The sequence below is a fragment of the Cryptotermes secundus genome, unplaced genomic scaffold, assembly GCF_002891405.2.
Source record: "Cryptotermes secundus unplaced genomic scaffold, Csec_1.0 scaffold689, whole genome shotgun sequence".
NCBI lineage: Eukaryota > Metazoa > Arthropoda > Insecta > Blattodea > Kalotermitidae > Cryptotermes > Cryptotermes secundus.
In genome coordinates this window covers 1594140-1606542 of record NW_019720574.1, presented here as the reverse complement: position 1 = coordinate 1606542, position 12403 = coordinate 1594140, and the positions used below count along the sequence as shown (strand labels likewise).

At 37.5% G+C, this 12403-nt stretch overlaps 1 protein-coding gene across 3 annotated transcripts in view; it reads right to left on the bottom strand.

The window, feature by feature from the left end:
• Nucleotides 1–1664: 1664 nt before the first annotated feature.
• The window catches only part of LOC111869494 (MPN domain-containing protein), a 23732-nt gene continuing 12993 nt past the window's right edge, over nucleotides 1665–12403 (bottom strand). For all 3 annotated transcript variants that reach the window (XM_023861066.2, XM_023861081.2, XM_023861074.2), the window contains 5 exons: nucleotides 9980–10149; nucleotides 9120–9368; nucleotides 6250–6410; nucleotides 4545–4637; nucleotides 1665–2770 (listed from right to left, as the gene is read on the bottom strand). In XM_023861066.2, the coding sequence (XP_023716834.1) occupies nucleotides 2096–2770; nucleotides 4545–4637; nucleotides 6250–6410; nucleotides 9120–9368; nucleotides 9980–10149 (1348 nt within the window). In that variant the 3' untranslated portion in view covers nucleotides 1665–2095. The remainder of the gene's footprint in view (nucleotides 2771–4544; nucleotides 4638–6249; nucleotides 6411–9119; nucleotides 9369–9979; nucleotides 10150–12403) is intronic.

Genomic DNA, 12403 nt, shown 5'->3' with positions numbered 1-12403 from the left:
CCCAGAGAAGATGCTCATTGATATTCCTTCATTGCATTTGCTGTTATTTTCAGAATATATATATATAGCACATAAGTTACACTATGCTTAAGTAAAACATTTTAAGCCATTTAAAACTTCTTGTTCATTTCTGAAATATTCATTCCATTTTTAAATTCAGAAAGTGGTTTGTACAAGTCTGCAAACTATGCAATTGATTCATTTTAATTTAGTAACTATTTTTGCTTAAAATCTCTAAAAAAATACATTCACAAAGAACATAAATAAACAACATGAATGTCTGCAACACCTTTCAGCTAACATCTGTCAATATTACTTATATCTACTGAATGAGCACAGTGTTAAATCTTCATATATGTTGAGGGGTCTACAGTCTGGCTCATCTTAGTTCTTTTCAGTTACCTCTTTGGATGTTCACTCTGTTTACTTGGATATAAGGTGAGAGTTCTCCTTAAACTGTCTGTATTCATAAGTGTGCCTATATGTTCTCATACTATAAGCCATTGCCACAGCAAGTGTATTTTTACATAAAATGTGAAGACTGCTTGAAGCAGTTCCTTCTGCCATCTGTTGAGTGATGTGATCTGCACAGTTTAGTAACTCAGCAGAATGCAGTGTTAATGAAGAATGCCTCCAAGTGCCACATCAGGAAGCAGTCAGAAGCAATTTCATCTTATTATAGGGAAGATAACTTAATGGAGAAGAGTCACTGAGAAAGCTACTCAGTAAATTCCATGTCTTTTATGGAACCCACAAGTTCATTACCATGTTCACTAGAACCATGGTAAGGGTTTCCATGTTGTGGCATCCCCAGGTTACAGACGGACATGACCATCATATATGGAGAGCACCTGTGAACATACTGAAGAAGTAGTCACAGACAGCCCACAAGGAGTGGTCCTCCAGTTTGAGGGTTGAGTAGGGGACTAACAACTCTTCAATGCAAAGAAACCCTCAATATAATGAAGTGTAATACAGATGTGTTCAACTCTGTAAATTGGAAAAAGGAGGATCATCTACAGCAGGGCTATCCAACTCATGGCCTGCCAGTTGGATTTGTAATGCCCGTAAGAGTGTCCGACTCTCTCCCACCCCAATGTCAATGCTTTCATCCTCTTCAAGAAACTGGTGGCCAATCTTGTTGAAAAGCTTTACAAAAAGTGCTTACTAAACATTCTAGGCAATAATTCAACTGATATCACATGGAACCTAATAAATAATTCTGAAAATTATGGAATTAGTATAACTCCATGATCATATGCAACANCTGCCAATATTACATGTTTTGAAGATGCTTGGATTAACTTCTTTTTTAAAGTGCAACATCATAGTACAGGGTGATTCATATAGAACCGGCCCGACGAAATGAGGTGTAATATAAAATATACCATACAGATATTAAAGTAATTTACACATATCTTATCTTGGATTGTGTGCCGTGATCAGAGCAGGCGTTGAAAGTGTCCGCCATTTTCAAGTAGGCATTAGAAACACTCGCTGTTCAACAGTGTACTCCATGACTGTCGCCTGCCCACTGCAGACACGTTTCGGCATTGTCCTTGACCTTGCAGCGTAAGGGCTGCCACTTGCCGGATCATGTGCACACCAACTCAGCACGGCCCACGGTTTATTATGTTGCAATTGTGAGCGGTTATATGCATCACCTGCGGAATTATTAGCAAATTCATCGGGCCAGTTCTATATGATTCACCCTGTATATTAGATTTAAATAAATCATTTGAACCTTATGGATCCAGTTCTCTTTTGTGTGCTTGTGCATGACAGAGCTGAACATTGCAAGTCAGATATTTGTATTGGGGTAAGGGAAAAAAATATATTTTTATAAAGCAGCATTATCAGTAGGTGCCTATGAGGTAATTGCGGTTCCTCAATGTAGTTGGACAGCCTTGATCTAGAGTAATGCATGTTTTTAAAGTGGTGTGATGTAATTATGACTTAAAAATATATATTACTGTGAACTTAAGTTTTGACAAGGGGGATCATTTTATATCTGGGTAATTAAGGTGCCTTTCTCAATAAAAATGAGTACTCAGAAGTGCAATAAGTTTATTTATGAGGTTCTCTGCTTTCTCTTTTAAAGCACTTGTCCACTTGTTTTTGTACGGTTCTTATCGAGACTTTCTGGTAGCGTGAAGTTCCCCATATCAGTCTGAGTCACTTTTACACTGGGAGATGTAACATCTGCAATTTTGGAGGAGCCAGGAACTGGATTATTTGTGATACTGCTAATATTGTTATTACAACTAGAAGTAGGGGTGGTTGGCGTAGCTGTGGTGGATATAGCAATGGGTTTAAGGATACTAATCTGATCCATTTTGAAACCAATTGGAGAGATGAACATGTTACTCATGGCAAGACTGGCACGTCCTGGATCACCAGCGAGCCCCATGAGGGACGATGGTGAAGGAAACTTTCCAGTTGCAAATAATGCATTGGCAATGTCAGAACCCATCATGAGTCCTCCTGATGGACCCATTCCAACTGTCACAGACGATGAGGTACTGGTGCTAGTACTGCTAGTGTTGTTGGCGTTCACAGGCTTGATGGAGCTCGGAACAATGTTCGGTACCAGCAGATTGACACGTTCCAATGGTGCTTGTGTTGTACTTACAGCAACTGGGATTTCTGGTGGGCTAAAAACTCTGTTTCCATTCTCAGTATTACCTGACCTTGGGCAAACCATTTCACAAATGAAACCCCAGAGAATTCCATCACTTTGGTCTCGAGGGAACTTCGATGTAAGTGTAGTCTGAAATTGAATAATATAGTAAATTAAGAGTGGATTAGAAAGGGAATTAAAGTAAAAAAAATGAAAACTATGTATTAAAGAATAAAACATTAACTTGTATAACATTAAATACCATTTTTACATATCCTGTAATTCTTGTATGCTTTCCAACAGTTTTGAATCCAAGAATGTAAGTGCATAATTCATGTGAAGGGCTATCGGCGATCATGAAGCATTACTATCAACAAATTAGATGACTCCTAAATTTCTCTGAATCTGATGACAAATTATGGTTAGGTTGAGCTTCTGTCAAGAATAATTGACACAAATGAGTTGTAGCTAGTGTCAGTGTAATTTTTCATAACTACTATCAAATTATAAGCTACATTTGATATTCAAATAGTTAATTTGAGTAAACCAGAAGCCAAGAGGACTTTTTACACATGATATGAGGTAGTTAGTTAGTTAGTTATTTAGAGAGGGTGGGTTTCCCCATGCACCGCGACCAGTTTGATCTATTGTGCTTCCCTCTATGATATTCTACCAGTCTCTATACCCTACCGATAAATGGTGCGTACCATCAGTCCCGCCGAGCAAGCGAGTTCGGTCACTTGCTTAGCGGTATCTATAATGCTTCCCCCCTCTATCAGAGGCCTTAGAGACTATTGTTGGGCGGGAAACGTCCTGGAATTTGGCTCAGTGATTCCCTTTGGGGATATGAGGTTCTTTTACGTGCCGTAAAGTTACGATACGGGACACAGAGTTTAAAGTCCCTCCCAGAGGCTTGTTCCCTGAAATTTTCCGCCCTTAGAAATTCGACAACCTCCGCCGGATATTTGAACCCGCATACCACGAGTCATGAGGTGGGAATGTTACCTCTAGACTACGGAGGCCGCTATGATAATGAAGTAACAATAAACTCCCACGTGTCTAGCGTGTATGGGGAATGAGATGAGACAGTTACATGAATCTGCCAGTTGCCTAAAAAAATCTCTTACAGAAACCCAGTATAAAGTCAAAACACAAGTTTTCACTTTAATTCTAGTGTGGGAGTCTTCTTAGGTGACACAGTGGATTAAGAGGTGTAAGATTTCATTCAGATTTACAGTAATGTGAACAGAAATTGAACTAGCCTCTATTGTAATGGCATCTGTGTGAGAAGGATAATATGCAGCACTATTAGTGGTGGCTGGAAGAAATACTGCGTGTCAGGTGAACATATGCACATTACAACTTTTTTAAGTAACTTCATACAAATGGTAAATTTATATCTGATATTGCATGAGAATTCCAGATGCCTGGATACTAAACATCTATATTGCTGTAATGAGCCACAGCTTAAATATTTAGATTACATTATCAATCATTTGACTGTCATATTATTTTGACATTAGCTTTAGAATTTGATTTATAATGACACGATTTGTCTAGTACATTCCAAGAAATTGCCCTCAGTTATTTGGCATACTGCTACTACTTTGATTTGAATGTAAAACAGTTAACTACTGACATCTTCATTAGCAGGTGCAAATACATATTTATGGTTATGTTTGGTGTTATTTTTACAGATAATTAAGAGATAGGCAAATCCTACAAAAAATTTTAGATCTAGATCTGAGGTCTTCACGGCGGTGACTATGAAGAATGCCGTCTTCTGGGATGTGGCACTGTGTAGGTTTTGTGTGAACTGATGTTCCACACAAGATCTGCACAGCGCCACATCCCAGAAGATGGCATTCTTCCTAAAAAGAAAACGGTCCAATATTTATACAAATAAGACATTAAAGATCTGTACCTTTAACTTGTCGAGGTAAGTAATGTTGCCCTTAAATTTCTCACTGAACTTGACAAAATCCCTTTCATTCTGGTAGAAATTCACACACCGTTTCTGTTAATGAAATAAAATATGCAAAACATTATATGACTGGTAAAGGAATGAAGCAGTAAGATAGGAAACTGGAGCAACGTTTCAGCCAATATATTTTAAAAATGAAGATCAGGCTAAAGGATGCGAACACTAAGAAGGCCCTGGGTTGAAACAGTGTCATCCTCTTCAGTATATAGTCCTAAATGGGGGAAGTTTATACATGGTGCTAAAACCTCTGCTCTAATTGCAGACCACAACTGTCTTTCAGTTGTACATACTGATGTAGTACATTGTGTTTCTTATCATTCTTCTGTGATAATGTGTCCTCATTTATAGGTATATCATCTTCATTAATGTTATTGAAAGATATCAGTTACTCTTCTTTACCACCAAGCGCAATATATATTATCGCTTCTCTTATTTGTTGTTTACAACAAAGATAAATTCAAATTAAATTCTGATGTCTATAACATGAATACTAGACAAAAATATAACTTCCACCTACCCTCATCAACTTTATCAGTATATCAAAAAGGAGTCTACTTTACTGGCATAAAAGTGTTCAACAATCTGCCACAAAGTATTAAAAACTTGGGCAATGATACTAAAAAGTTTAAATCAGAGTTAAAGAATTATCTACATGCTCATTCCTTCTACTCTTTAGATGAATACTTCAATGTAAATAGAGAATGATGTAAAATTAAGTTATATTAATTTTTAAGCTAAAATTGCCTGTACTTATGTATGTAACCTTTTGACTTGTTCTGTATCCAAAGGTACTAACCTGCTTAGGATTTATAGAATGTAAATAAATTCAATTCAATTCAATAAAGTGCTACTGATATTAAGCTTCTGCAGAGCATTGTCACTCATGAATAATATGTGAGGCAGTACAAATTGCTATTTTGTAATAGTATTTATAGTTTTGGAGTACAAATGTCATGTCTGCCCTAAGCCTGTTAATATAATTTGCTGCAGTGACGGGTTCTATATCTTAAACATAACTTTATGACATACTTTTCACATCTCATTTTGCTAGCTGAATCAATCAATTGTATCCACATATTTGTGATGCCCAAATAAGAAATGATGCATGGTGATAACAATTAGATCTCTCATGTTTAGCTTGGCATTCCAGGAAAAGTTGGTGCAGAATTTTCAGTTTTCAAGGACCTCTTTAGAAACAATTTTCTGAGCTACTAATACTGCTCAACACTTGTTTCAATTCAGGGACTACTTCAAGGGGCAACTCAACTGCCAAATATGAGTGATCACACCAAAAGCAGACTGTTACAAAACTTAACGCCTCAGATATGCAGGACAACTGACAGGTTTTCATTGCAGCTCTCAGTAGACCTTCTGCTCCCATTATTTAGGGTTGTACCACTCCAATGAAACAAAGCTTGATCTTGTTAGGGCACTGTTTCACAAAGCAGTGAACAATGACAACCTTATTGTTCTCATTCTGCCAGTCCATACTACCATTTTTCTGTTTGTAGCCAGCACAAATTCAAGCCCATGAAGATATGCTCACAAACAGTTATGACTCAAATATATATATATAATCTTCTGTTTATTCATTTCATCATTACAAATCAAAAGAAGAAAATGACACTGGAGTCAAAATACCTACCATTTCATTAAGAGCATCCTGTGACAGAAACTGGTCTTGGATCACACTGTAGCTCATTAGCATTGGTTTCCCATACTCATGAGGCTTGGTCTCAGGGGGAGGCATCACCCAATAACTCACAACGGATGACTCCAGGCTTGGGGAGTCATGATTGTATGGAGCTGTATGATATTACAACACTACTCAGCATGAGGTTAATTAATACAATAACACTCTGGTCCTAAATGTCAATACAATAAACTATTACATACATTAAATGAAAGAAGGCATTTTGCTACAAACATCTTGTAGTGTGGTAACTTTCCAAGTCTTTTCCTGCATGAAGTCACAGTGTGTGTGTGGAGCAATGCCAAGCCAATCCCTATTACTTCAGTTGAAGAGAATATTACGCAATCTGCTTTTATTTCACACATATAATATGTTTTTCCATTAATATTTAGGACCAGACGCTCTGAATAACACATAAAGAAAGGATTCATGGTACTATTGTATTTCTTTTTTAATTTGCTTAGTGGGAGGTGGAGTCCAACTGGGTCCACTCGGCACGGTGGCCACCGACTGGCCTATTGTAGCCTGCCCTGGGTGATTATGATGATGAAGAATTTGGTGGAATGAAGATTGGCAGGGCAAACCAAAGTACTCAGAGAAAACCTGCCCCAGTGCCACTTTGTCCACCACAAATCCCACTTGACCAGACCTGGGATCGAACCTGGGCCACCACAGTGGGAAGCCAGTGACTAACCGCTTGAGCTATGGCGCAGCCTAAATACCTTTCTACTGTCAGATAAATTACCCCAGAAAATTATTCCATACGTCATTAAAGAGTGAAAGTAAGAAAAATAGATCGATTTGAGAGTGTCAATGTTACTAATATGTAACATGAATCTAACTGCATAGCATGCTCTACTTCTGAAAATAATGGCTTAACCTATCGTGCATAACTTTTTCAAGTACTTTAGAGAAAGTCGTTAGCAGTGAAATTGGCCTGTAGTTTGACATATTAGTCTTGTCCTCTTCTTTTATATAGTGGTATTACTATTGAAATCTTAAGTTGATCAGGAAAGATTCCTGTGGATAGTGAGTGATTACAGATGTGAGTTAATGGGCTACTGATTAGAGATGCACAAACTTTTAAAATTTTTACTTGCTATTCCATCATAACCTGAAGAGTTTTTTTTTTATTTTGAGGGAATGTATTATACTCTTCATTCGAGTTTCAGTGTGTATGACACAAACTCCATCCAAGTGCAACAATTTATTGTAGTTCTTTTGTCTTCTTTTCTTCTACACTACATGTTTCGGCCATAAATGGCCATCATCAGGTGTGTACTCTCACATAGCTGTTACACTACATGTAGTTTAAAATTTAAAAACACCAGCTTTAAGTGTTCATTTCTCCATTGTTAACAGGTCCCAATATATCAAAATCCCCCTGCTGATATTTGTCAGATTTGTATAAAATCTTCAATTTAAATTTAATTTTTTTTTTTAATTTTAAAATTTAAAATTCAAAATACACAGGGATACCTGCTCTAGGTCTACAGTGCTGCAGCGGCTACTTCTTGCTTTCAGCACCATTCAGGTATTATTCTGTGTAGGCTCCCTGTGTGCGTGCCGCTGCTTATCTTTGATACGTGTGCTCTAGATAAGCTCAGCTCCGTAAGTAAGTAAGTAAATAATTATGACACATTGAAATAAATATTCTTTCGGTGACTTGAGGTTCTCATGGCGGTATGTACTGAGAGAGGGTCTTCTGGGATCTGATGCCATGTATTTTCATAGACAGATACCAGTATATATGAGGAACCTATTGGCTCTTCCACCCTGAAGATACAACAGGCCCTCCAAAATGTTGGTACCTATCTACCAAACTACATGGCATCATATCCCAAAAGACCATGATCTTGATACCTGAACTTTGATCATCATCCTAGTTTTTGAAATCAATTAAGTTTAAGAAATTAGTCTATTTTCATCATCAGCCGAATAAGAAACCTATTCTGTTGGCCCCCATTGTTTGAGAGTACCTCCACCTGATGGTGGAAATATAGGCAATTTCTAAAATGAAATGGAATTAAAAAATTGGGACAATCCAAAAGAGCAGTCTTCATCAAAAGTGAAAAAAGTGTACATACATTTTCATGTATTGTTCACATAATTCTACAGCTGTAAAGCTAATTACACTGCAGAAATAACACTACACAACAGGAAATTATTTGTTTACATTAAATACTGTATTACCATTGCTTCAAGTAATATTTGTAGATCTTAATCCATTCATATCCATAACGAAACCTAAACCGTCTCATGGTCGCTGCAGTAGTACTTTTACTCAAAATGTAATGGACAGCTAGCTTCTGCTGCCATCTTTAAGTGATATTGCAATATCATGTGTTTTAGAAAACTGGAGAAGCTGAAGGGGACATCTAGAGGCTTGTGAAAGTACCAGAAATCACCAATATCAGGTAGTTCTGTTGGTGGTATAAGAAGTACAATATAAGAATTGTAATTTTTTAAATTCATAGACAAGAAATACTGGTAATAACTGTAATAATTACAGTTATTCTTTCTTGGATGGTTTCTTATGTATACTACCTTGAGTGGGGAAAATGTAGTGGGTAGTATTTTATGTCATCTAACAGTTGTTTTGTATGACTTGTTTTTAAGAAAATCGGTAATTTTTTATTCGAGCAGCACTGAAAAATACAGAGCAATTAAAGAATTGAAAAATTTATGAAGAAAGGAATAAAAAGAAGTGAAGAAACTCAGAAATCCAGAAAGCAGAAAACTAACCACAGAATTTAATCTGTGATTCTTTTACATTCAAGACAGATACAATAATAAAAGCCACAAGTTTGTGTAATACCCACAGCATATAACACCAACACAAGGTGTATAACTGGCATCACTGTTGCCTTTCATCCTGATCTGGTAGTCAAGTTGTGCATCAATGTCACGAAGCGTTGGTGTGGCAGCAGCGAATGGATGAGAATGGTACCACCCCACCAAAGTTAAGTGTCGCTGCTCGATGGCACGGCAAATATCTGCTTCTACCAGTGGAGCCAATTCTCGGTCCGCAAGTCGCGAACGGCATGGAAATGCATGTGTGATTGCAAGGTCTATGACAAATACAGGAAATAAAGAGTGGTCATCAAGAGTTCATGTTGTGAAATTTCATTACTGTGTTCAAGTAATAGGAAAAGGGACATGAAAATGAGAGATTTATAGAGCTGCATCTATAAAGCGATGTTATCAAGGTGGGAGATCTTGCTCAGTGGCCTAGTGATAATGTTGCAACTGTGTAGATACCTCCCAACTTTTCTGTCTAAGGATGAAAACAGTTTCCTAAATGTTGTGCTCTGAAGCCCAGGAACTAACCATATCACATGTGAGATATGAGCTTCATATGGCAGTGACAATGAAGACTGCTGTTCTCTGGGATATGGCATCAAGGAATCTGATAGATCATTACCACTGATTTGTAGTAACCTGCTCCTGCCATCTTCAGGGTAGAAGAGTAGGCCACACTCTGGCATAGGCACTCCCAGAAGATGGTAAAATTCATACCACCACACCTCTGACTAATTTTATTAGTTTTTAAAAGAGACCATGAAATGCAAAGGGAAGGAACTTACCTAAGGCAGAAGAACTAATTACTTCTGGTATAACTGCACTACTGCAAACACAGCATGCTCTATTAAGCATTCAGAAGTATTTTTTTTAAACTTACTGTGTGCATTAACATCCCAATGGCCTGCAAGATAGCCAACAACTTCTGATGTTGTTAAGTGACAGTGGAAGTCCATCACCAGCACGGCATTTGTTGACATGGACAATAGAAATGGCTGAATCTTGCCCATGGATGAAAATGCAGTACTTTCAATAAGCGTATTGGGGTCACTGCCAACAAAGAAATATTCAGCATTTTTCAATACATTCATTCACCTGCTCCACACCCATACTATCATATTCTTGGTGTTTAAAGATCTCTTCTCACCTTTCCTTTCTCTTGGGTTACGGATGCTTTTCTAGTATCAAGACTATTTTGCATTGGATGGTAGGATGGTAGTTGAATGATGATCTGGAAAGGACTTGGAAGGAAGCAGGCATGTGATGTAATTGAGGTACTATCCTGGAATTTGCCTGGAGACTGAGGAAAACCACAAAAACTTCAGTTAGGATAGCTGTCTCCTTATTTTTTTATTATATTTCATTACTCAAGTGGCTTCTGCTCACTATAACTACCAATCCCTGCAAGATTTCTGAATTAGTAGATTAGTGAAAAAGGGATTTAATGAATACAATGATTATTGTATATTACTGTACTTATACTTTTACATATCAGAAATAATTTGAATTATTATAAATGAGATGTATTTATATTTTCACATTAATAATTTTACATAAATGTACTAACTGCATATTAAAGCGGCCTTCGTAGTCTAGGGGTAACGTTCCCACCTCATGACTCAAGGTACGCGGGTTCAAACCTGGTGGAGGTCGTGGAATTTTTAAGGGCGGAAAAATTCACGGAACAAGTCCTCCGGGAGCGACTTTAAGCCATGTGTCCCGTGTCGTAGATTTACGGCACGTAAAAGAACCTCATGTCTCTAGGAGACCTCTGAGCTAAATTACAGGCCCTTTCCCGCCCAAGTAGTCTCCAATGCCTCTGGTGGATGAGGGAAGCATCAAGGTACCAAGGGCCAACCTCGTTGGCAACAGTATTATGGCAACAGTAGAAATTAAAGGGGGACGCACAATGGACCAATAACTGGTCTAAGTGCATGGGGAAACCCACCCCCTCTCATAATACGAATACGAACTGCATATTATATGTTATGTCAGATATGACATCAATTGTCAGCTGATTTTTTGTTTTTGTTTTGCTTATGCACACTTACTTATATGCATATGCATAGCAGTGCCTCATTCCATTGTCATATGCTCTTGCTAGTACCTGTGCCAGGTGGTAGCTCATCATTTCACTGCTATCTGCTCTCTGCTATCCGTAGTTTGATATCTTACTTGAAGGAGCTGTACGTAATATTTTTATCTTGTACAGACGCAGTGTTCGGTATTCACCCTTCATTTTTTTTATAACTGCATTTAATTTAATGATTTTCTCCATCAAATGAATAAATATTTAATAAATTACAAGCATTTTGCAAATCAAATAGTGCAGTAAAATTTCAGTGAAGCAGAATTTAAAGTATCCACACTTTTCTTTTTAATGCTAGTGGGGTGGGACTAAGCTCCTTGTACTGCGGCCACTTCCAGCCTATTGTACCAGCCCCAGATGATAGGTGAGGGTGATTGTAGAGCAATTGGTGGGATGAAGATTGGCAGGGGAAACCAAAGTACTCGGAGAAAACCTGCCACTTTGTCCACTACAGATTCCACTTGACCAGACGTGGGATTGAACCTGGGCTGCCACGGTGGGAAGCCAGCGACTAACCGCTTGAGCTATGGTGCAGACTATCCACACTTACTGACATTATTAGATATATAATATCCATTAAATAATTAGTTTATATCTTGCTCCTTGATAGAACTCAGGATCTACTTTATTCTACATGTGTTCTATATTCAGACTAATTCATGTCTTCCATTTCCTTGTGGTAATTTCAGATTTTATGTGGTTCAAATTCTTTTGGATAAATCGGGAAAATTTGTATGTGAATTCTAATAGTATGGGGGTTTTAACTGTCATATAACTTAAAAATTTCATTTACAGGTAAATCTTCTACTGCACAATATTTAAACTGTGTTGGACTACACTAGTGAATATGTTATGATGTTCTGAATGGTGTAAGTTGCTCACAAAAAGCATTAACTTCCTGATGGTGTATATGGATGTCAGTTTCTAACATGTATTATAAAACATGAAAATGATTGCAACATTAATGTATGTACAGATAACTGACCTTAAAGATTACAATACACAATATTATAATTTTATCTGTTGTTTTACATGGGTATAAAACTTGGCCTTGCATTAAGGAAAGAACGGAAACTATTTGAGAATAATGTCCTGAACCTAAGAGAGAAGTAACAGGAGGTGATAAGCTTTATAGAGAGTGCACTCTGCTGGGTGGTAGCACTGTGTAGTTCAAAATTCTGAACCAGACAGTGTTACTACCCAGAAGAACTCACT